The 26,976-nt window shown below is 43.5% G+C and overlaps 1 protein-coding gene across 1 annotated transcript in view; it reads right to left on the reverse strand.

Annotated features, from left to right (window-relative positions):
- Nucleotides 1–26,976, reverse strand: part of LOC308311992 (interleukin-1 receptor accessory protein-like 1) — a 414,337-nt gene that overhangs the window by 16,864 nt on the left and 370,497 nt on the right. Inside the window, exons 7-9 of the mRNA XM_080758824.1 lie at nt 25,247–25,379; nt 12,509–12,654; nt 4,336–4,482 (exon numbers count right to left, since the gene is read on the reverse strand). Coding sequence (XP_080614950.1) covers nt 4,336–4,482; nt 12,509–12,654; nt 25,247–25,379 — 426 coding nt within the window. The remainder of the gene's footprint in view (nt 1–4,335; nt 4,483–12,508; nt 12,655–25,246; nt 25,380–26,976) is intronic.

Consider the following 26,976-nt stretch of genomic DNA (forward strand, 5'->3'; position numbering starts at 1 on the left):
TGTGAAAGTACCACAAAAATGGCACAGTACTGGAGTACATGTAAGGCAGCCCGGAGTAACAGTAATGACACCTCATCTTCTACACTGCCAGTCATGCGAGCGAGCGAGCGAACGATGAAATCTCATTAGAACACGTTTTTCAATTAGACTGTCCCGACATACGGCGAGCGTTCAGCGACGTCGTCCACCCCTCCTATATTCACTCGCAGAGTCTCTATCCGAGTGCCGCAAACACTTTTATTGGTTGACATCTAGACGCTACTATTAATTATTTGATTGGTTCAGGCTATGTTGCAACGCAATGGCCGACGCTCCATGTCTGTATTTCACACAACATTGCTGTTGGAACGCTCACTCCTTGCCCGTGTAGATGAGGTGTCACTCTTCATTGAAAAGTGTGATGTACAGTATAGCATCCATCACAGTGAAACAGGCCTTGGGGCAGGAGTGTCGGCAGCAGAAGGATAGAGAGACTTTTTCTTCCTTAAAAACACTAAGAACTCTCCATCACTCTTTGCCTTGTGCCTCCAGTTGTCTAATATCCTTCGCTCTCTCGTTCTCCTGGTGGGTTGGCGACGCTTGGACTTCAGCCTCTCCGAACGAACACCCTCCACCCGCCCCCATGCTAATAGGAACGGCAGGCTTTCTAGTCCTGGAAAGTTCGAATGCTACAATAGCAGCCAAATATATATATATATATATTTTTTTTTTAATATATTTTTTGTAACCCATTTTTCACCCTTGTGTCAATCATCTAATGTGATCCTGGGCTCTACACACCCTCCACCAACCTAGTCCCCATATATGGGGGACAAGGGGAGAGCAACGGACTTGAACTCATGCTTCCTTCATGCCTGAGTGTCCAAGTTGCTCCTTTACACCTGACAGGGGGAGTTTCCCTGGTTGGACGTAGCGCATGGAAGGAACACGTTATTCCAACCAGTTCCTTTCCCCAAAAATCTTGTTTGAAAACACTTGGTAGTAGAATATAACTTTAGCACGTCTGCTGTGGTTGGAGGAGGTCTCCCTACTCCTCCTTTGGACGCCCTGGTGGTGTCTGCTAAGTAGGACACCTACTGGATGAAAAGTAGTTCGCTACTAACCGCACAATATTTCCCCCTGCAGGCCAAGCCGGGGATTTCCACCTTGCAAGTGCGGTAGAACTTGCAGTGCGGGGGGAGAACCCGGGTTCAGATCGCTTAACCTAAACATTCTGACCTGAGATCAGATTCTAAAAATGTCTTCTACATCCTGACAGTTTTCATTCTGACCTGAGATCAGATTCTAAAAATGTCTTCTATGTCAGTCGCTCTTCGATTTTTCAAAAATAGCAGACCTACAAGCTCGTAGCGCGCCACTCGGTGTTGCGGCTGGGTTTGCATGATACAGTAACATTATTGATAGATGTTCAAGGAGACACGGTCAGTGGTGTAACAGCTGGATTTATAGAGCCAGTTTGCATGTTCTCCAGTCAACAGCTCCTCCACAGTTCCCAAACTTTTGAGCCGTGACCATCGGAAAACAAACACAAGCACAGCGGCAAATGGGAAGAGTGCAAAGCATCCAAAGCATGCCCTTTTACTCCGGGGACTACAGTAGTTTGCTATCTGAAACGGAGAAGACGAAACTATTTGTGTCAGGTTTTCTCAGTAGTAAACTCTCCTGTCCTCCTGTCAACCGCCCTCCTCCCAGCAGAACGCAGCTTGGAATCCTCCCCCTTTTGAGTAAGGAGGCGCTGTGATTGGCCACAATGGCCAGTGCACTTGTGCAAGACGTGCTGTGATTGGCCAGTAGCCACTTTGAGTGGCAGTTGGTGGGAAATGCTCTCGCCACAGAATTTACTATAGAATTCTGGCCATAATAATCATTCTAGGCGGCCCCGGCTGTTGGAAGCGCTTCCCGGCGCTTGACTGACAGCGCATTTTGAATTTCGACGACGCATGCGCGCTGGCGCACCGCTTATGTGCAGCCCTGGATATAGCATCAACTTACTGTTTTGTTTTCGCTTACCTCACCTCACCTCACATTCGACCGGTTTAACATGACATTATACAAGCGTTTGGAAATTTAATATTTAACCCATTCTGAACGGGAACCCATTTTGGTGTTAGCATCATGTTATGCTTTAGCTATTGAAAAATAGCAGATCTACAAGCTCATAGCGCGCCACCGAGTGGCGCGCTACGAGCTTGTAGGTCTGCTATTTTTGAAAAATCGAAGAACGACTGAACATTTTTAGAATCTGATCTCAGGTCAGAATGGGTTAATCAGACCAGTGTGTGTCCAGTGGAAACCTCGTATGAATCTGATCTCAGGTCAGAATGGGTTAATGATTATCTGCGTGCCCGCAACAATCACCCCGTTTAGCCCCCATTAGCGCCTATGTGTGCACACAAAACAATCAACAACACAAACACAAAAACAAGTGCTGTATGCATAATGTCGTTGCAGATGATTCATGAATGCATTCCCTACCTCATCGTGCAAGCGTGCCGCGTACACAAAATAGCCGATCTACAAGCTTGCGACACGTTGTGTGAGCTTGTAGATCAGCTATTTTTTATGCTTCGGAAATCTTTTGAAAGTGGTTCATTGTGTCTGAGGGTTTTATAAAAATGTAACCATGGGGAAGTATTAAAAAGAGCTTTGTGACTTAAATAATAACCACGTTGGAACGCAGGTTTCCTTATTTACCTGTTCTGAAAGGTAACGGTTTTGGACGTACGTTAACGTTTCCACCCGATATAATATCTCCTTTGTAGATCCAAGAACCAAGTATGATGCATATAATATTACCTCCTCATCCTTCTATGTACCTACATAACACAAACCAGTACGATACAAACAAGTATGATACAAACAAGTACGATGCATAATGTATACTATTACAGTGCCTCCTGTGTACATGCATTAATACACAGGTGCATTGCATAATGTATATGTCATTACCGCCTGTGTAAGCAGGCGGTACTTTATTGTATTGTATTTCTTTTCTGTTTTGTTAGGCGACCTTGAGTGACCTGAAAGGCGCCATATAAATAAAATGTATTATTATTATTATTAAGCGATAACTCACGACAGGCCGGGTTGTGAGTTCATGCTTTTATAAAACACTTACCAAAATGGCAGTATCAAAATCATACACACGTCCATGTTCCAATTATAACCCTTTGCAATAACAGTTTCATAACGATAATAATGTATCCGAGCAGCCTGCGCGCACACACAAGGCAGGTTGCTATGCAACGTTCACATACGGTATTATGCAGCTTTTTGTCAAGATTTGTCAAGATTCTAATAATGGAAGAGAATTCTAATAATGGAAGAGAACTTTTCACGGACCTAGACTTTGAAGTTGAATTCATTTACCATTTTAACCTTTTTTCAATACTTCCACAGTCACGCCGTTACACCTTCTGTTTTCATAGCGCACAGAGTGATACAGAAGTTAACTGTACAAAGATTCATAGCCAATGCCATGCTATATTACATGGCTATTATAGACAAGTAAGGCGTGCAAATGTGGGAAGCGAACGCAGTGTTTGTGTGTGTGTGTGTGTGTGTGTGTGTGTTTTGTGTGTGATACAGCTGCGCCCTCTGGTGGCGGGAGGGTGGTGTTACAGCGGGACAGACAGACACACAGACATGATCTGCAGGGTCTCATAGTTAGTGGTCACTGCGTTCGCAATCACTGTGTTCGCAATGATATGCACGTGACATCATCATCATACCTGGAAGTTATGCAGCAATACTTTAGTTAGCCCTGAGTGGTAAGAAAATGACTTTCTTACAGCCCATACTGTACATCCAAACAGAAAAGTCCTATCTGATTGCATTAAACAACGTTAAACTCACTTTGCAACTGGATTTGCCACTCACTCTATGCATGCACATAATATACCCTCCATACAAGTGGTTCCCAAACGTTTTAGCTATTGACCCAAAATATTAATTTATAATTATAATATTTTTACCAAACTAGTGAAAATAGCAGATCTACTGTACAAGCTCAGAGATTGTGAGATTGTAGATCAGCTATTTTCACTACTACATCTTTCTAATAGATATGATTTCTTTGATTTTTCTTTTATTTCTTCATGAAGTTACTGGGGGAAAAAATCATTGAATTTGTTTTTTATTTCATGGAAATTTCTTATTTTGGGAAAATGTTTTGAAATAATATATATATACAAAAAATAAAGGCACCCATACAAAAATATGTCAGCGACCCTCAAATGGGTCCTGACCGTGTTTTTGGGAAACAGTGCTTTATACCACACCTAGCAGCCAATAATTATAAGATGACGATCAAGATGTCAAAAAGCTTGACGTTACCTCCGTCCAGGTCCTCGCTGCCAAAGTGGTTCCTGTAGAAGAGCATGAGCTCGATGCGGTAGCACTTGTAGAGCGTCACCGTGCAGATCAGCAGCAGCAAGATGGCCCCCAGACCCCCTGCCAGCTCCACCGTGTACATCAACTCTGCTACAGTATGGAGAGGTGGGGAGAGAGAGAGAGAGAGAGAGGGGGGGGTGAAAGGCAGGAAAGGAGGAGGACATGGTGGAATTAAATGGAAGGAAATATTTTCATTTTAATTGAAACCTAGATACGATGATTTCAACTAACCCTGAACTATCAGGGTTAGTAGTGCCACCGCCTCCTGAGCAGAGCTGATAATCGTATGTGAAAAGCATCACTGAAGAAGCCACCCTCGAGTGTAATATTGTTACCGTCAAAATAAAACATAAAATTGTGGGGGAATTCCACTCTCAAAATGACAACCTTTCTGCAAGTGTCATCTCTTTTATTCTGGAAGTGCACAATGGGTTCTGAGTCACTAGTTTACCCAGCCAGTCCACTGACAACGTTTACCAAACTAAACACAAAGACACTAAACACAAAACAAAATCCCATTGTAATTAAGATATTGGATAGAAATTAATAAAAAAGATATATGCCAGAAACGTCCCATGCAAACTGCCAGCCACTCCGTCTGGTCAGCATGCACAGCTTTTATATGTTTATTAGTTTAATTTGAGAACGGCTAGGTGTGCTGTGAGGCTTGCTATTTGAGCCCATATTTCAATCAATCTGATGGCTTGGTCGGAACTTCCCGTCGTATAATAATGCTATCGGAGCCAGTCTTGTTTTATTTGGGGGATATTCATATTAGTCAACAGTGAAATGTGTCCTCTCTCAGTTAGTACTGTGTTGACATCAAGACAGAATGAATCCAAGTTTTCCAAGAGGGAAACACAAATCAAAACATTTTGTTTTGCTTCGCAAGCTGTGTACATGATATTATGACAATCAAACAATTCATACAATTCCACGAGAACTGAGTGGTCACCGGGAGTATACTACGAACACACAGAAAATATCAAAATCAACAATCAAACCGAAACGGGAGGCTATAAGAAACAAGGCGGGGGCCGCTGGAGTGTAATGGAACGTTAACAGATGCACTGAGACAACGTGATGTACTGGAACTGCGGCGTCTGACAGCTTCCCACTGACACCCCCATGCTGAGTCTACATCACGCAGCGGCAGAGGTGAGTGTGTGTGTGTGCGAGGGGGTTACTACAGTATATAGTGCCAGCCAGGACAGGGTGTGTTGCGTGTAGCTGTGCATGTGCAATTGTATTACTATAATTGTAAGGGTCCTCACGAGAGCACACGTGAGGCTCTCTATGGATCATTTTTTCATTGTGTTATTTGTTATGTTTGATGTCAATGACTTGCATGTACTCCATGGACCCCCTGTGTGTCTGGAACAAAGTTTCAATTTTAAATTGTGAATTTAGACAAAAATATTAAGACATGTAGACGTTATGTTTAGGGGTTTGGAGATGGAGTATGCTTAGTTACACACCGGTCTGCATGGTATACCGGAAATAGCCAATTTACAAGCTCATAATGCGTCACACTAGTACGCACTGCAGGCTTGTAGATCTGCTATTTTCGGCTTTAGGGTTTACGGTGGAAAAACAATTGACAAACATTGACATAAAAATGATATTCACTTTGTTCACGTTGAAATGTTCATGTCCTCATAACTATAGTGATATAAACGTGTGTGTGTACTGTATGTGTGTGTGTGTGTGTGTGTGTGTGGGTGTGTGTGTGTGTGAGAGAGAGAGAGAGCAGTCAGAGCTTGTGGCCATTAGCTAAAGCCGGTTGCACGGATCAGCGGATCGAAGTGGTCCACTCTCTCCCTGTCATCCGTCATTGCCCGCCAGCCAGCCAGCGGTAGCCTCGATACCACCAGCTCCCCGACAAGCCGTCTGCAGCCAGGCCTGACAAATACCCTACACACTAGCACTGCACATACTCTCTTGGCCTGCTCCAATTTCACACTGTGTTGCTGTTGGTTGTTTTGGAATTTTGTATATCTTCTCAAAACGTAAAGAAGTTTGCATTGTTCTCCCCGTGTCTCTTAGGGTACGCACCCTCACACAAAACATGCAGTAGCCTACTCCTGGTCTCTAAACTAGCCGGGGTGCCTGATGGAGGGGAAAGGTAACTGGAAGGAACTGGTTGGAATAACGTGTTCCTTGCAAAACTCCCCCCCCCCCTTTTTTTATGGGTAGATTGTCATGAAACTTGGACGAATTGAGACATGTCCTGCCCCTGAAGAGATGATGGACTTTGGCATTTTGTTTAAAAGTTCTAGTCATGAAAAATAGGGTGTAGTGGTGGGGATTGACCATTGATCTAAATTGTATTAATCTCATGTTCAGCAGTGGTTCCCCACCTTCTCTGGATCGGAGCCGTCTTGAAATATCTCTATGTTCCAACCCCCCTCACGCGGGGTTGGAAACGGCCTGATGTCCATGCGGCATGGATGAATAAAGATTAGGCGTAGGCCGCCAAAAATAGCTCAGATGACAGCATGTTGACTCCCGTCTACGAGGGACTATAGCGACTCTGGGACGACGGATTGACACCTCAGGCCAGTGGGGCTGTCACGGCGTGGGGACAAAGAGCTAATGACACGGGACGCTGAACTGATGTCACGCGACAGCGGGTGACACTTCCGGCCATCAGCGGCCGCGCTGCTTAACTTGTGCAGACAGTCGCGTGCATCGTCCTCATCCCCTTCTGATCTGCTTCCCACTCTTTCAGCCTGTGGGGTAAAGGGGTGTCCTCTTTCAGCCTGTGGGGTAAATGGGTTTCCTCTTTCAGCCTGTGGGGTAAAGGTGTTTCCTCTTTCAGCCTGTGGGGTAAAGGGGTTTCCTCTTTCAGCCTGTGGGGTAAAGGGGTTTCCTCTTTCAGCCTGTGGGGTAAAGGGGTTTCCTCTCTCAGCCTGTGGGGTAAAGGGGTTTCCTATACCGGCGAACGCAGGGGTCTCTTCTTAGATTTGCGACCCCTTGGCTTGCCTTCGCTACGCCTCGCAAAATCTGTGTGGTCAGCCTTCGTTGGTTGACTAATGTCTGACTACGGAAGGGCTGCACCTCGCACATATGTGCGCACGCAGGCATGCAGGCACGCACGCACACACTCACACTCACACACAGACACACAGCTGTCAAGGCAGGAACCTTGTATCTTAAAAAAAATAATTGTAAATGAATGCCCACTTTGTCACAAAATTGTGGAAAATGTATCTACAATCTCACAATGCGTTGCAATGCCACGTGTTGTGAGATTGTACTGTAGATTTGCTAATACACACACACACACACACACACACACAGTGTGCAGAGCGCGCGCGGGGCCATCGCCATCCATCAGGGACGGACATTTAACCTGGTTAGGGCGGGTGATGCGGGGCACGGTGCGCGGCCCATCGGGCCGACAGCTCCCGTGATGAGGGATGATGTTCTCAGCGGGCTAACGAGCGACGGCCGTGGGCGCTTCATCACGGCTGTCCGGCCGTGACCTTCATGCGCTCACGCGCACACACGCACACGCACACACACACACACACACACACACACACACACACACACACACACACACACACACACACACACACAGAACACACAGAAAGGAGTAAACTCCTTTCTGTTCTGTTCTTCCATTTTCACCTGAGCCGTCAACTCGTCTTCTTCAACGTGTGACATTCATTCATCCAATACGCCCTCCTATCCCTCCCTTCCTTCCACATTCATCTGCTGTTCTGTTCTGTTCTTTGTTTTTAGAAATACTCCGGAATAGTCCGGAATTTAAAATGCACTCAAGTAAAAATACAAAAGTATGGACAGAAATGTACTTAAAGTACCAAAAGTAACAGTACTAATTATGAAGAATGTCCCATTTCAAGTTTTCAAATGTATACAAATCTTTTGAAAATAGCAGATCTACAAGCTCACAATGCGTTGCGATGCGACACATTGTGAGCTTGAAATGTATGGGCTGAAGTGGTTAATGTATGTTTTGTAATAATAATCTAAATCTACAAAGTAACTAATGTTTTCAAATAATTGTAGTGGAGTGAAGTACAATATTTGCCACTGAGATGTATAGTGGAGTAAAATTTTGGAAATTAAAATTACTCAAGTAAAGGACAAATACCCCTACATTGTAGCTACTTAGTAAATGCACCCTACTTAGTTACTTTCCACCACTGAATAGCACATCTAAGCAGCCATTTACACTTTTTTCAGCGAAAGCTTTCCCCACTGTAACAGGAAAACGGAAAGGTCACTATTATAGCACCCTGAGGGACTCCGCTCAGCCATAATGGGGTTTAAGTGGTTAACAGAAGATTCAGTCAGCCAGGCCTCTCTCTGGCCCTGTAGCTCAGATATGTGGACAGTGTATAACAGGCCAGCTGTTCCTCCAAGCATCAGCGATTACAAGCGGAGGAGGAGACCAATTCTTCTCCGCCTGGCGCCCATATGGTGGCAGCGGTGCGATGGGACCGATTAAGAGAAATTAACTTGCGGGGACCGTACGACACTGCATGGACCACATTCATACTACAACACATCTGATGATGGGGCTCTCTGTACCATCTGCATATTATTAGTCCTTCAGGAGACAGACAGACAGACTAGGAGAGAAATAACTGCATATTATTAGTCCTTCAGGAGACAGACAGACAGACAGACTAGGAGAGAAATAAATAGTTGTAGAGAAGATAAAAGGGCAGAGCACGCACGCACGCATTTTACTGCTATTATTATCTGTAAAGCACGTTGTAAACTTGTTTTTGGAAAGGTGCTATATAAATAAAGTTATTATTATTATCTCACACACACACACACACACACACACACACACACACACACACACACAGACACACACACACACACACACACACACACACACACACACACACACACACACACACACACACACACACACACACACACACACACACACACACACAGACAGTACACATCACATTGCCTGGTCAGATCATGCACGCCTCTCCCCTTGTCCAGTTGTCCCCCACCTTATAGCTCGCTGTATGGCCTTAGGCCTATTTTCATCCCAATTCGTAAATTACCTTGATCACCTTGATCATACTGCCGGGTCACAAAAAGTATTAAAGCAGCAGATCCACAAGCAGGAAACGCAATGAGAAGTATAGCGTGTTTTTTAAACAAACTCACATATCACACATACCATAATTCACTGGCAAAAAAAAACATTTTTGAAAAAAAGAATCAGAATTATTCCGCGGACCCCCTGGCTGTGCGTCGCGGACCCCACTTTGGGAACCACTGGCCTAGTGCACGCGCGTGCAGTTTGTCACAGAGAGACGGGCAGCAAAGCTCATGGCTGATTTCTAACCTATAACATTTTCAGATCAATATTTTAGCGTGCTGATTAAGGAGTAACGAGTAATACCTTTTATATAAAAATATATAAAAAATGGAAATTGTTTTAGCAGAGATTGGTATGCCCATTATGATGACCACGGATATGGTCCAAAAGTGTGAAAAAAACATATTTTTCATTTTCCTACATCTTTAATCATATTTTATAAAATAGTTTGTTGATTACTTTTGACACGTTAATTAACGGCGTTATTTATTATTGGTATTAAAAAGGTCTTAAAAGTTTTGTCACTTGGTTGCTTAGATCTGCTATTCACTTTAGAAATCTATAGATCATCCGGGGACCTCTGGGCCTGGGTGGGGGGTCCAGACTCATAGTTGAGAACCACTGCCTTAGACAGAGGCTGAAAAGAAAGGCTGCATAAAAAGCCAGTATCACATAAATTAGGACATTTTCGAACTGTGACTCATACAAAGCTACTCCAGTGGAATCCCAGAATAAAACACAATAGCTAGAAATTAGCATAATACGGTCCCCTTTAAATGACAACGCTGAGAGAGGTTGAGAGGTTCTCGGAGCCGAGTGAAAAGGTTCACAATTTAAATGGCCATCAGTAACATCAGTTCAAAAACATGAAGTCTGCATCATAGCATGTCTCACGTGCCTGAATACAATAAAGGACCCGTCCAGTTTGGGTTCTCTTGTGGAAAACACGTGTTCTGGTTGGTCTCGTGCACACACACACACACACACACACACACACACACACACACACGCACGGGCAAGCACCCACACGCACACACACTCGAGTAAATTCAGAATGCAGGACATTTGCACTTTTCCCATCACTGTTAAAACTGAACTGTTTTGGACATACAAGGTTTCCGGTCTAATGGTTTCCACATGGCTGCATGTGGAAGGAAGGTGCTTTGTGATTTAAGTCCTGCATGCTCTGGTTGATTAGCCGTCCTTGTTCACCGTCTGCTCTTCTTCCTCTGTGGATCTTTTATGGGGAAAACATCCGACTGTTTATCATATTACTCTTCAGAGATGCATATAATATATATATATATATATATATATATATATCTTCAATATGTATGCATTTATTGTGGAACGTCTCAAATTACTATGAAAACCTGCAAAACCTGTCAGTGACTCCGTCAGTGATCCCCCCATAATAGTCTGTCACGCCTCGCGACACGCTTCATATACACATTTACGCTAACGTTGTGTATCTTTAACTAATTAAAAAGAAAGACTCTGAATTGATTCCTAGAGGCAAACAGCCAGGTCACAGAGAGGTCGGGCTGTGTTGAAGAATAGTTTGAAATCCGCAACAGTATTTCTTAACGCATCTTTAGTGGCTAAAGGTTTAAAGGCATCGATTGAGTGAAAGAGCACTGTTAGTCAACTAAGGTGAAGTGTGTGTGTGTGTGTGCGTGTGCGTGTGCGTGTGCGTGTGTGTGTGTGTGTGCGTGTGCGTGTGCGTGTGTGTGTGTGTGTGTGTGTGTGTGTGCGTGCGTGCATGCGAGAGAGAGAGAGAGAGAGAGATAGAGATAGAAAAAGAGAAAGTAGGCTATGCGAAAAGTGAAGCCTGTTTTTTACTTTTTTCACCTAATAGTTCCTCAGTCTTTGATGCATGTCTTGCCTATACTCTCCCTTGTTGGCTAGATAACCCACCTGCCACCTCCTCCCTCCACCCCTTCCCTGGAGGCCGCGGCGGACCACTCCAGTCCCTGGATCCTGCACCTTGTACTTTCCAACAGCTCGCTCCCTGGCAGCGGGAGAGAGAGCGCCAGTCTGTTCTCAAAGTATAAAGGCCAGGTGGCATTAAATGACAGTGTTTTGCCGGCGGGGCTGCCGAAAAGAGACACCGCCGTTGAACAGGTATTGATCAAAGTCTTTGCACTGCACCCAGCCTTCGGTATACGATTCACTTCTACAGCACGCCGCCTGAGGAATGAGTGAACTTTTTTTTTTCATCTTGCACTCAACACAGCATGCTCAAGCGTCCCATTTATAAAGAGGGGGGGGGGGGGGGATAAGTCGTCACAAGATACTTTGATGTACTGTATACAGAGCTGTCAATGTCTGATGTAATGCACCTGTGAATAATCAAATAGGGGCCATATTCTGGATCAGTGCTGTGAAGCATCTGTGAAGATGCATATGTACATTATGTGTGTGTGTGTATGTGTGTGTGTGTGTGTGTGTGTGTGTGTGTGTGTGTGTGTGTGTGTGTGTGTGTGTGTGTGTGTGTGTGTGTGGTCATGCGTGCGTGGGTGTGTGTTTAGAGTTGACTTGTTTAGAGTTAGGCTTATACATTAGGAAAGGAAGAGTAGAGAAAAAGACTAGAGGTCAGGAATGGAATCATGCCTGATTGTACTCAGCTATGCAACGTAAATAGCCAATCTGTAAGCTAACGATGCGTCGCAGCGTGGCACGTTCTAAGCTTGTGTAGATCAGCTATTCTCGTGGCATCGTGACACCCACATGCAACCAAGTACAACGCCAGGGCTCCACTGAGTGCGTTGTGTTCTGCCCGGCGTCAAAAAGAATGAACCGGGGCGAATTGGTGATGCTCTCCAGATGCAACCGTCCGCAGCGGAGCACCCTTCGTCGATTAAAAAGGGACCATTCCCTGTGTTGACGCGACACTGACGGACGCCCAGCGGCTGCAGTGGAGCCCCGGCGTAAACATTACAACATTTCCATCCTAAAAGAGTTATAATATAATATAAACAAGTGTGCGTGCGTTGTGCACACGTCTCCCACCTCTCTTGACGAGCTGGATGTTGGACTGCCGCCGTCCGTTTCCGTTCTCCACATAGCAGGAGTAGTTTCCCAGGTCGGCCTCCTCCAGGGACTCGATGACGAGGGAGATGGACACCTCCTGCTCCCCGAGGTGCTCCTTGATCGTCCTGCATTGGGGAGGGAGCACAGAGAGTTAGAAAGATAGAGGCCCCGCCCCCGCTATTCATTTCAATGGAAGCTGCGCAGTGGCGCTTTGAAGCACCCGGAAGAGCGCTCTATACTTCCGCATTTGGACACCGACATTTTAATTAGTGCCACTTCAACAATGTCTCTCCAGCCATGGCTGCCGCCAGAGGAGCCATGAAAAATTGTTACCTGAAAATATCTTACAAAAATAAAATAATAAAAGCCAGACATAATGTGTTCATTTACGCTTTCCATTCAGCAGCGCTACCATGGCTTTGGGTCAAGGCAATGGTCATCAACCTTTTTCAATTTCAACGACCTCAGTTTGATGTGCACTAGGCCACGTGTGGACCTGCATTCGATAGACATCTTTATCCCTGGTACCCCAATCCACACGGTCAAATTTGACTTTCAGAGTTACAGGCCTGTAAGGGTCCTTTTTCGACCCCTGGTGGTCCACGGACCAAGCGTTGAGAACCGGTGAGTTAACCCATTTTGGGCGGGAACCCATTTTGGTGTTAGCATCATGTCGTGCTTTAGCTATTGAAAAATAGCAGACCTACAAGCTCATAGCGCGCCACCGAGTGGCGCGCTACGAGCTTGTAGGTCTGCTATTTTTGAAAAATCGAAGAGCGACTGACATAGAAGACATTTTTAGAATCTGATCTCAGGTCAGAATGAAAACTGTCAGGATGTATAGAAGACATTTTTAGAATCTGATCTCAGGTCAGCTAACGACAAGTGAAAGTCTAGCTTCTTGTCCCGCAGTGACATGACTCAGACTCCATATGGGTCTAGACACGCATCGGCTGTGACACGCTGGCGCGGCAAAAATACTTCAACTGTCACAATACGATTCCGCTGCACAGTGTGTAATGTCATGAGAAGTCACAAACTTAAGACTGGGTGAAACACACTCTGGGGTGAAACAACAAAGGAAAACACACACACGCACGCACACACACACACACACACACACACACACACACACACACACACACACACACACACACACACACACACACACACACACACACACACACACACACACACACACACACACACACACACACACACACACACACACACACACACACACACACACACACACACACACACACACACACACACACACACACACACACACACACACGTTATTATTTTTACATTATACATATCTTGGGATATGTATAATATGGATGTATGTGTAAGAATATGGGTGTTCATATATTTATATGTATACTAGTATTACTCTTGAAGAGCAGCTTAACTGGCACAGAATACAGCAAGTCATTTCAGTTATAGAGGGGTGGGAGTTTATACGTTTTTACTTCTTCTCACTCCTTTTCGGATATGCTTGGATTTTTTTATTATTTAATTTTCCTTTTATTTCTTCTTGCTATTTTTTTTGTTAACTATTTTATTTTAATTGTTTTTCATTGTGAAATGCGAGGAATTGTTCTGTTTATTGGCATATTCGAAATAAACATGACAAACAAACAAACATTGTGGTGCCGTGTTTGATCAGTGTCTGCTTCCATAAGAGCTTTAAACGAGACGGTTTAATATTCAAATATGCTGTTTAGATGATTATCAATGCCTTTTCATTGTTCTTTCCCCATTCACCACACACCTAGTGGAGAATAGTAGCCTACATTTGTCCTCCGGTTTACCCAAAATGGACATTCACAATTGCCGACATTCATCAAGGAAAACAAAGGCACGCAATTAGCTCCAGCTTGAGGCTGCTGTGCCCCTTGGGCCTTGGTTTCACCTAGGAGGGGCTGGAATACTAACAAGCCATTTTAGGCAAACAAAAAAGAGCCACACTTTACTGGTATTCGTCCGACACCTTGGAACAGCGCTTTGGTGAAAACCAAAACGAAGCACCGAGCTGGCGGTGAGGTGGGTTCGTTTTAATGGTGAGTGGGTGAGTGTATAGCCCTACTTGTACATCGTTAATTCAAGGGAGCATAAAAGTTAGACAGAAATGATATACGATGATGATGGCGTACCTCATTTCTGTCTAACTTTTATGCTCCTTGAATAAAAGTTTTGAGCTATCGCAAGTCATAGCCTGTTTATCTCACCATGGATGAAAAGTCTGTTTGAGCCTTGTTAGCATGATGTGTGCCACTTTAGACGGGAGCCTCTGTTGTTGCATTGAACCTTTAGCCGGAAACGGCAGCTAATGGCTAATGGCAGCCAGCTAATGTCTTCGAGCTAATGGCAATGAACTAATGTTTGCTCGCAAGTGACAGTTGGAGAACCCTATAAGGACTGTCTGAACAGTGCTAAATTCTAAATTAGAGCTGTTGTTGGTAGTGGGGATATGGGGTCGCTGGGCTTTGCAGCAGGCAAATTGATAGATTTACAAAAATGTTAGCGGCTCATTACATGTCACTCCCTCGTGGTTACAATATTAATGCTTCGGATGACCTTTAAAAATGGTTTTAGCAAAAAAAGAATTGCTTAGGCAATTTTGCTTCGGGTTCACTGTGGGGTGAACTTTGGGGTCCTCAGAGTAAAACATCCGCTGCAGCCGTCGGAAGGGAGCACCATCTGGCGAGGGTCAAGTCTGGCAGCCAATGAGTAAATCATGGGCTGGCAGACTTGACCCTTGGTTACTGGTATATCACAGGTGTGTAAATGTACTAAACTCGGTCGTTCATCTCCTCCGTTTGCCATGAGGCCTTGGAACTCACCCACTAAACAAAACTAATCTAATTCCTGTTCCTCAATGAGTGGAGCAAACCGTGCAGATTATTAAGTGCGTTGCGGACGAATAATAACTGGACACGCAGCACTTAATCTGCCATAGCAACGTTTGTTATTAAAACACTGCACTCCTTAATTCAGCGGCCATTATGGAAAATAATGGGGCTACAGAGGCTTTGCAGCAACCAAAAACATTTTTCTCTGGCCATTACAATGGAGACCCCATTAGAGGCAATCTGTGGCATGTTTGAGCCAGATGCTTCATAGAAACCCAATTACTGTCGTGTACAGAGTAACACCTTTTGAGACAAGGTGCTGCAGGGGTGCGGAAATAACCGCCTCAGTCACCACTGGGTTCCAAGGCCCCGGCTTTTGTTGCGGGGACATAAAGGTGTCAGATGTGTGTGTGTGTGTGTGTGTGTGTGTGTGTCTGTCTTGTGTGTGTGTGTGTGTGTGTGTGTGTGTGTGTGTGTGTGTGTGTGTGTGTGTGTGTGTGTGTGAGTTTGTGCGTGCGTGCCTGTGAGCTTTCTGTAAACCCTCGCCATCGTTCACCATTGTATGGTCAGCCAGGCAGGCAGGGTCCGTGAGGGTGAGATATGGATCTACGTTGATGGCTTTTTAAAAGGTGAGGGGGGGGGGGGGGACGACACACACCGGTCCGGCATTCAGCTTGTTGTCGGGTGGAAACATTGTGACCTTTCGCGGAAATGGGGGAGGAAAAGAAAAGAAAAGTGAACTTGTCTTTTCCAATGGATTGTGTGTTTAATTTTGGTCATGAAGCTCTCCGATAATTATACTCTTCATCGGTTCAATCCAAAGAGACACTCAAACACTTTCAGCTTCACAATGCTCATGTGTTGTCATGTGGCGGTTTGGCAACCGGAAGGTTCCCACTTTCCCAGTTTGATCCTGGGCTCGCCCATTGTTAGTGTCGAACTGTCCTTGAGCAACACACTGAAGGCCTATAATCGATCCCGATGTGCAGGTTGGCGCCCTGCATGGTTTCCTCCGCCCTCGGTGTATGAGTGTGTTGTTATGTGTGTGTGTGTGTGTGTGTGTGTGTGTGTGTGTGTGTGTGTGTGGGGGGGGGGGGGCGATCTGCTGTAAATGTAGCTGCTGCGAAGCTCAGCAACATCAGGCAGAGAGCTGCAATGCACAAAGGTGACCAACCCACCCAGACCAGGCAACAGTGCAGCACTCTCTCTCTCTCTCTCTGTTTCTGGCACAACAGCTCCCCTACTGGTACTAATAGTCATAGTACCTACTGGTACTCGTGCTCATAGTCACATAGGTGGGTTAACGTCACATAGTTAGGCTGACACGGACATTGCTGTTCCTTGGAGTGGTTGCACCAAGACAACAAAAAAGAAAAGAAAATCACCCCAGTGTGAAGTGAGGTGCGCTCTTATCATTGCACATCATTGTCAATGGGATTTAAATGTTTGTGTAAGACGGAAATCTACACCAATAGCTGAAATTAATATAGGAGGGGCTAGCGCCCCCCCCCCCCAGAATAAGAATAAGAATAATATAGAATAATATATATATATATATGGAGATACAAGGTTTCTACCCGACAGCAACGATGGGTAGGAGATATCGTTGCTGTGCCGTTACTGTTTCAACTGCCCCCTGACGTTGGTGTGTGGTTATTTTTTAATTGATTTGGTGCATGTGCATTATGCTAATACAGTGATTAGCGAGCACACACACATTATTATACATTAGCTTACACGAGAACATGCTTGTGAGAGGAAGCGGTGGCTGATTGGATGTGATTACAAACGACAACATGTTATGTACACTACCAGGAGCGTGCGGGTGTGAACCAGGTGGTGTGTGTGTGTGTGTGTGTGTGTGTGTGTGTGTGTGTGTGTGTGTGTGTGTGTGTGTGTGTGTGTGTGCGTGTGTGTGTGTGTGTGTGTGTGTGTGGGAGAGAGAGTGAGGGATACTGTGGCAGTGTGCTGAACTGGCACAGTGGAGCTGGCGGGTGATGAAAAGTACAGTGTGCTTGACATTACTGCTGCCAACCCTTTTCCATAGCATACCTTATAGTGCGTTTTGATGTACTGGCATGGATTCCAGTCATTTCAGTATGATATGAAAGTCAAACTGCAGGGAATTGAAACATGTATTACTGTAGGTAATCCAACACACACTAACACCTCAGTGGAAGAGTATAGGGAGACCGGGAATATTCCGGGAATAGACCGGGAATATTCCAATATTCCAACATCCAAGAAAAAACCTTAGAGTGAGGTTAACACTATATATAAAATATATATGAATCAATTAACCAAATCGATTCATCTCTGCAGATTTTAACATTATAGAGTCCATGTTGTTCATTCACAAATGTTGGTGTCACGCTAGTGTGAACCAATTCTCGTAATACAGGCAAGCTGTTCAGTGAATACTTCAATGCGAGTCATTTCCACTTCCACTTCAGAATTGATGCAAATCAATTATTTACCAGCTGCTGCGTTATATCTCCAGAATTGTGACCACTAAGGTGACCGTAAAATGTATTTTTGTATTCCTACATGTCTCTAGTATATATTGTGGTATGATAACTCTTCCAATTCAGTAGCTTAATGCCAGTTATCGGCAGTTATATACAGTATATGTGACCACACAGACAACCTGTATATAAGGCAACATTTTCCAAATCTTATGCTTTTTTTATAATTTAAAGCTGCTATAAGCAATAATATGTCAAAATGTAATGCCAATTTCTTTCCTTTTTTTGTTGGTATTCAGACAGCCAGCAATTAATACATGAATGAATAAATACATGGGTAGAACACTCCCACAAAATGTAGTCTCTGTGACACATTTAGGGGCCGCAATCTGCATTCAAATATGTTCCTAGAAGCTTTGTCATTGGTCGAAATAAAACCAGTCGCAGTAACCAATCAGGAAGCAGACAGGCAAAACGACAAATGACAAAATCTTTGAATGCAGATTGCAGCCCCTAGATGTGTCGCAGAGACATTTTGGGAGCATTCTACCCATTGCTGGCTGCCTCGCGCGCACCTCCACCCATTCTCGCACGCACACAATCTCATTTCCACCAGTGATGGAAGTAGTACTCGCATGTTTAACATCCCGAACGCCCGGGGGTTATTTAATCCATTAAATCAGAGCGCCCAGCGATTTATAGCAGCGCAGCACATTCAGCGAGAGACCGGATGCTATCCCGGATGTGGCTGAAGTAGCTTGATGTAGCCAAAACACTCTCGATGTGATCGACAACAACGGCAGGTATGATTCATTCTAACGCGACTAGCGACGGGACCGCGGTGGGCCGTCTAACACATAATCTTTTCTTAGAATTGGATGGAATGATTTAGATCAAGAGTTATTCACGCTTTAAGATATTCAATCTCGTCGGCTAAAATGGGGGAGACGATGACGTCCCACCGGAAAATAACATTGAATGTTGCGCAACAGACGCTCCCAGCGTCTAAGCGACTAAAAGTACAATATTTTCCTCCGAGTAGAAGTTAAAGTACTGAAAATACTCCAGTAAAGTAAAGAATAACTCACAATTGTACTTGCTACTTGAGTAAATGTGCTTAGTTTACTTCACTGGCAAAATCGCATGCTTTTTCGGCACATTTGAGTTCACGAAGCGCACCTCCACTCTCTCTGTTCTCTCACGCAAACCTCATTTTCACCACGCAGCACAAGAAAGCAGGGCGCTCAACCAATGCAACCAACCTACGCTACGTGATACCCCCTGCCTCGCCAATTCCATCTAACTTACTATCTATTCATCCTCCCATCTGTGTTTCACTGTCGAGCCACCTGCCTCTCTCTCTCTCTCTTTGTCTAGCAGAGGAACAAACAAGCTTTAGTCTTTCAGAGACACCTATGGAACCGAGCATGAACAAAGCACCGCCCACGCTTCCGCAGCATGGTTCTGCAGGAGTCTGCCGCGCAGCCATTGGATAGGATGTTTGTTTAAGTGGACAAAACAAAATGACACGGTATTGCTTCTTTAACGTTGTTTTCGTTGCGATACGTGATGGGAAATTTAAGCATATTACTTTGCTCTATATTGCTCTGAAACGTGGCCCTGATCCAGACAAGGTTGGAAACCACTGGTCTATAGCGTCTAATATGAGAGGTTCGGTGTGTGTGTGTGTGTGTGTGTGTGTGTGTGTGTGTGTGTGTGTGTGTGCCACGGCCTTGCCCCTTATTCTTGTTCGGGTCCGTGGCCACCCACCCACACCCAGTGGTACTCAAATGTTTTATTTAAGTAAAAGTATAAAAATACTGCAATATAGAAATACTCCGTTACAAGCAAAATTACGGAATTCAAAATGTACTTGAGTAAAAGTATTGGCATAAAAATGTACTTAAAGTAACAAAAGTAAAAAGTAGTCATTATGCAAAATGTCCCATTTTACATGTACATAAAACTATTTTGAAAATACCCGTTCTACAAGCTCACAATGCGTCGCAAATTCGCAATGTGACACATTGTGAGCTTGTACAGTATAGACCTGCTATTTTCAAATGCTGAAATGTATAGCGCTGAAGTGGTTACTGTATGTTTTGTAATAATAATCATCATCTACAAAGTAACTACAAATCCCACCACACACACACAGACAGACAGACAGACACACACACAGACACACAGACACACAGACACACACACACACACACACACACACACACACAGTCCCCTTCCTCCTCTATATGCTTTGCTGGGCTCTAATTGGCCTGGTGTCCTTCAGCATGGAGCACAGCGTTACCGCGCTGTCCCCAGCCGGGTGTGTAAAATGCCAGGACCTCGTCTCAGGCGGCTTAGACTTGACCTTTTCACGCAGGAGCCATTTGTCCACAACTGGTACTGCTTCTAGTCCTTCGTATAGGAGTGCAGTGGACACACATGCCCATATAGGGGCATGTGTGTCGATTTGTTAAAATGCCGGTGTTGAACAAAACAAATTTTAATGGTTTTCCAGTACATAGTGTATTAAATAATGTATTAAATACAAAAGAGCACGCACAACCACTAACTAATTAAACGCCAGGTGCCGGGCAGAAGAAAAAGATTGGGTTTCGATACAATATGTATCAAACAATAATGTGTTATTCAAGGTTCAAGATTGTACTTTATTGTTACATCTTGTGTACAGGTACATACTGTAAGAGTAAAACCTATTTTTGTTTGGCTTCCTTCAGACAATGCAGCAGCATAGATAACATCAAACATCAATCACAGCAAGCACAGCAAACAAAGGGAGTACGTAAATAAGGAGTACAAGAAAGAGAAAACAACGAGTAACAATAAGAAGGAGAAACCTACTGTACATGTGCATGTTTTCCCTGTAGTAGCAAAGTTAGGTAAAGGTAGGTTGTCGTTATGTTCCATTACAATTATTAAAAGTTTAGAAAGGTGCAATTCGAGGCTATACTGTATGTTCCATATATACAAAAATACAAAAATGTGCCCATCTCAGATGGATTAATTACAGACTCCAGCGAGGTAGTGAAGGCTACCCTCACCCACCAGGGAGGGGACACTAGACTACAGGAAGAAACGGCAAGAAGGGTTCTGCTTAGCACGAAACAGACTGAAGCCAAAGAACATTGGCGTGGCCTTCGACTGCAGGGAAAGTTGGCCTGTGTTGATTCAGCTGATCACTCTGTTTCACATTCAATGTACAAAAATGCTGCTATTGGGGAGGATGTTTTAAAATTTACCATCAAAGCAAGACTACAAGTATTACCAACCAAGTACAATCTGTCAATCTGGTATCCCGACACCCACACTCCACTCTGTATAAACCATCATGATTCTGAACAACACCTAGAATCCATTGCACACATAACAAATGGATGTAGTGCATACAAAAACGTATATATTGCTCGCCACGACCGGATTGTTGACCTAGTGTCTGATGCAGTTCGAAAGCATGTGCCATCTAGTGCAGCAATGTATAAACATTCAAGAGTGTTACCAGATTGGTTTGGCTGTGCATGCGATGTCTTTGCTAACATCCCGAATACACCTGATGTTGTCTTTGTTGACACCAGACACAAGGAGGTCCTGATTCTGGAGGTGGGCTGTGTCTTTGATTTGTACATGGACCAGGCATTCCAAGATAAATATTCTAAGTATCAACCATTACTTGGAAGCATAACAAACTTGGGGTATCGCTGTAGATTTGCCATACTGATATTCGGAAGCCTGGGCCATGTGCATAAACTGACCATGAGTGGCCTAAGAATAGCTGGCATGACAAAAAGCAAAGCCAAACAACTTGCCAAATACTGTTCTGTCTCGTCTGTTATAGGCAGTTTGTCTGTGTGGAGAAGGAGGTGCCATGTGTATCCTTAAGTGAACATGAACTGTCAACCCTGTTATATTTGTTTCCTTGTAAAATTAATTGTAATTTGTGGATTCAAATAAAGAAATCGAAATGTGTGTGTGTGTGTGTGTGTGTGTGTGTGTGTGTGTGTGGGGGGGGGGGGGTAGCATTTTCCTTTGCCCTGTTTCGCTCTGGTTCTTATCAATTTGTTAATGTATCTGATTGTTCAGGGAACAACTTTTTTTGCAGTCCGTTCCCCGTGGATTTGAGACTGCGGAAACTTTTTCCATGCGGCAGCAACTCAAACAGTCTGCGGGTGTGATGGCTTGAATCCTTCATAATGGCACGAGCTTTTGCTGATTGTCTCTGCTCCTCAAATCTGCATTGTGAGCTTGTAGATGGGCTATTTTTTGCTATTTTTGAAAAAGCTTGAGCATAGCATCTTATTATCAGGGGTCTCTTTTGGCCACTGCAAATTGTTCAGAGTGATTATTGGATAGTCAGTAATTGCTTTGTATATTTCAGTATAGGCTTTGCATTGTATACTGTCTGTTGGGAAGAAACCTCACATGTTCATATGTTATTTTTCAGGATTTCAATTCAAAACACTTCCCCACTTTCTAATTTAACTGATTTCTAATTAGTTAAATTATCTGTCCTTTCAGATGGGGAGTGAGTGACAGCGACAGTGGATCAGCGACAGCTGTACTCCAGGTCTGCTCATAAGGGGCACGGGATGCGTAAGACATACAAAAAAGCTCAATCCAGGTCTAGTTGCCCGCGGGCGTGTGCACGAAACCACAACGCGTGCAACAATTTCATGGGGATGCACCCGTGAAAATACACTCGTGCATTCACCCCTCAACTTCTCCGCGTGTCCAAAATAAAAGCACGCCCCTCGTTAAAAAGGAATTACTAGGCACGTCAGTCTGAAAAGGTCTCAACACAGACGGACACTTCCCCACTGTAACTTAATTATAAAACAGACCAACACCCACTGTAACTTAATTCTAAAACAGACCAACACCCACTGTAACTTAATTCTAAAACAGACCAACACCCACTGTAACTTAATTCTAAAACAGACCAACACCCACTGTAACTTAATTCTAAAACAGACCAACACCCACTGTAACTTAATTCTAACACAGACTAGCACTTCCCCACTGTGAGCTTGCTGCTAATCATTGCAGTTTGTAGACTCTGCGGGTGTTCCTAATTCATCAGATGTGTCTCCCCGTGGCAGCTCTTAAAAAGGGACCGCCTGCAGCACTTTGGGATGGCCTATCCAAAGACTTCAAACGGGTCGTTGGTGCTGGGTGGAAACCTTGCATGTCCAAAACCCTGTTCCTTTATTAATTATTGTTAACTGTTGATACTTTTGTGCGACACTCTTGTATGGGACATTCTATTTACGACATACACAGTTAAAATATGGAGTACGAGGTTTCTGCCCGACAGCAACAAAGTGCTTCTGCTTTTTGTGTTTTTGAAGATTTCACACAAGTTTTCCCCCCTTTCTTTTTTGTTTGGGGAAGGAATCAGTGGTACTGACCATTGCCCCACAGTTATTTTTTTTTATCTATTTTTTATTTTATATTTATTTGTGTTTTTTGTTATTCTTTGAAAATTACTGCAATTCTTTTTTTCAGATATTCTTTCTGTAATTCTTTAGGAAACGACCCATAGAAATGCATACCACTATAAAGTTATCAGTGAAATAAAGTGTGCTGAGCACAAGTTACTACTGCAAAGCTTAAAGCTGCTATAAGCAATACTATGTCAAACTTTTAATGACCGTTTAATAAAATAAATGGTATTCAGTCAGTTTCAGACAGCCAGCAATGGGTAAAACACTCCCAAAATGTTTTTGTCTCTGTGACACATCTAGGGGCCGCAATCTGCATTCAGTCTTTTCGTCCGGGTTTTCTTTTCTTTAAATGCAGATTGTGGCCCCTAGATGAGTCACAGAGACTATTTTGTGGGAGTGTTTTACTCATTGCTGGCTGTCTGAATACCAAAAAAAACAAAAAAAAACAAATTAATTAAAATGTTGACATATTATTGCTTATAGCAGCTTTAAATGCACTCATAAAGAGCTTCCATGCTACCGCAAAGCATGTATATCTGTTTGCATTATTAAACAGCTTATGAAACATTCATGTGCATTGTGACATGTGTATAGCTGAGCAAAGTCAAGTAATGGTTTACTGTCAAGTCTGTCGATAAAGGTAGTAGGGAGCTTTGTAATCTAATTAAATAGGTCTATTAATGTGGGTTTCAATGCCTTCACAAATTCACTCAATTGATTTTGCGGGATCTTGACCTTATTGCAAAACTGTATCTGAAATACATAAACGGTTGTCAGGTTGCCTGCAAAATACACTGTTCTGACAATATCAGAACAAAACCTAAATTAACACTGACGATCCTATGAATCACAGAAAAACAGAATGATACAAAGTGCACACAGGTTCTCAATTTCAAGTTAACATACAAAGCTACAGGGTCAGCACTTCATATGTATGGAGAAGTATACAGGCTTTGCGTGCAGTGACTATGGCCATACCATAGAGCCCAAGACCATCATAGACACGGAAGCAATTAAGTCAGACTCCATCAAATACATCTATGATCGTCTTGATCCAAGGCTACAGACCTGTAAGGGCCCCTTTGGCAGTGGTGAAAAAGTTAAAGTATCAATAATCAAGAAATCTGGAATAAAAAATGTACTAGTGAAAGTACAAAAGTATTGGTATCAAAATGTACTTAAAGTACCAGAAGTAGAAAGTGCTCATTATGCAGAATGTCCCTTCAAGTTTTAAAATGTATAAAATCTGCTGTAGATCTGCTATTTTCCTATGTATAACAGCTGCTGTAGATCTGCTATTTTCATATGTATAACATCTGCTGTAGATCTGCTATTTTCAAATGGCCAAAATGTATAGGGCTGAAGTGGTTACTGTATATTTCATAGGTACAGTATATACCACCTTTACAAATAAAGGAACTAGTAACTAAAGCTGTCAAATAAATGTAGTGGAGTAAAAGTTCAATATTTGGATCCAAGATGTAGTGGCGTAAAAGTATTGGAAATTGGAAATACTCAAGTGCAGATTTGATTTAGTTACTTTACACCAGTGTTTCTCAACCAGCGGTCCGGGGACCACCAGTGGTCCTTGGGGCGGGTCCAGGTGGTCCCCAGCTAAATGATGGAGAGTTGGTAACTCAATAAAGAAAATAGACCTTTCTTTATAAACCTTTAACTCTTGAGAGCATAAAATGAAACCAAATGGACCCGCACGCTCTCAAGAGTACAATTATTGTTAAACATCTGCATTACTTAATTTACAAGAAGTTCAACGCAATTAGAGAATGTGAAGAAAGTGAGATGAGAAAGTTTTGGGTCGGAGAGGCTAAATGTCATGAAATGGTGGTCCGTGGCTAAAAATGCCCAATAAATAATGGACCTCGACAAGACAAATGTCGAAGACCACAGCTGAATGTAATTGTCATCAGGTCTTACTTGATGTCGCTCTCCTGGACCCGCTCCTCGTCAAGGTCCTCAATGAACTTCTCTCCTTTCATCCAGTAGATCAGTGGACTGACGTCTCCGCTGTATCCAAAGAACGCTCTGCAGGTCAGGTTGAGAGGACTGCCTGTGGGAGACAGGACACACTGTTAACATAATAATAATAATCACAATACACTGTCTTCATGAAGCGCATTGAACATTGGAACGTTACAATTTGTATTTCTGTTTGCCTTTTAGGCTTCGTAATGACAAATTGCACAGGACATATATGACTAATAACTTATATAATAAGAAATCACGGACACATTTAATCATTTCCAAAAAAATGTAATGGGGAAAAAAATGACAAGATAGCTGAAATAGTTGATCTACAAGCTCACTTTGTGTTGTCTATCTTGTAGATCTGCTATTTCTGAAAAATGTTTGTAAATGTATGGACATTTCTCAACATGGAAACGATTGACAATAATGCAAAATTAATTGTGACTATCTGAAATAATTGCGATTAGGCGACTATGTAATCATTGTGACAGGCCTAGCCTGGGTGCCCTCCCGGGCTGCAAAAGCAAAGCCAGATCACCCCTGGTGAAACTGGTGGTAACCCATTATGGGGGCGTGATTACATTGAAACAGTGGTTCCACACTGGGGAATGGGGAACCAGGTTGGTAAACCTGTTACCAGATTACCATAACAACCGGCGGCCGTACGAATCCCAAAATCTGCCATCAGCGAACAAACAAAATAACCTCAGTGGTGCCAAGTAACTCTGAAGTGATCTTGTATAGCGCTCCACTACTGGATGGAGTCATGGAACATGCAGTGGAGTGCTATACAACGTTCATTTCTTAGTAGACTTTTGCCACGTTCAGAACCGCCACACAAACTTGCACTATAACCAAAACAGACCAAAACATTTCTTGCCGCGGCTCAAATCTCAGACATATCATCTTATTAGACCAGGAGAGTGAATTCGGTTTCGTGTTTTTTTCCACCACAAACACGGTCGAATGCAGCAAAAAAAAAAAAAGGCATACCAAAAATCAATAAGAATCACCTTTTCACCTCTCTCTCTCTGTCTCTCTCTCTCTCTTTCTCTCTATCTTCTTTCTCTCAGGTGGAGCGAAGGGAACAGGCAATGTTATGAGGTTGTGTGTGATCAAGTGCAGAGTCGATTTGATGCCACAACAAGCACTGACCCCAAACAAAACTCCTACACCCGGCCTTTTCTTTAACTCCATCCAATTTATGTCTGGAGATTCTCTGCGCTTTGAGCTTTATCCTTCAAATACAGGTGATTTTTTTTGTTTTGTTTTGTTTGTTTTGCCTGTTTGGACCTTTACAGGACCATGACTCTGAGAGTTATAGCGGCCCTTGAAATATAAGTTTTGAGAAGCACTGATTTACTGATAGTAATAATAAGAGCGTCATATAGTCTCTTTCTATAATATGTACATTTGAAGGCACTCAAGGAAGGCAGCACAACTCCAGGGATTTAAGCATGAGCCTTGCTGAGCACCAATTCTCCAGAGGTGCCCTAGCTCTAAAACCTGCTGTGGCCTTGGAAAATCCCCACTCTGGCTCTCAATGCCCCTCCGCCACTCAGTGGTTATAAGTACAGTATATTCGCTCAAGTACTGTATTTATGTACTGTACACTTTCAAGGCATATTTCGCTGCCGTCATCTCGATCTCACGTCTACTGTACAGCCAAAATGTGCAGT

This window comes from Protomyctophum bolini (genome assembly GCF_963924005.1).
Source record: "Protomyctophum bolini genome assembly, chromosome: 24".
NCBI classification, from domain to species: domain Eukaryota; kingdom Metazoa; phylum Chordata; class Actinopteri; order Myctophiformes; family Myctophidae; genus Protomyctophum; species Protomyctophum bolini.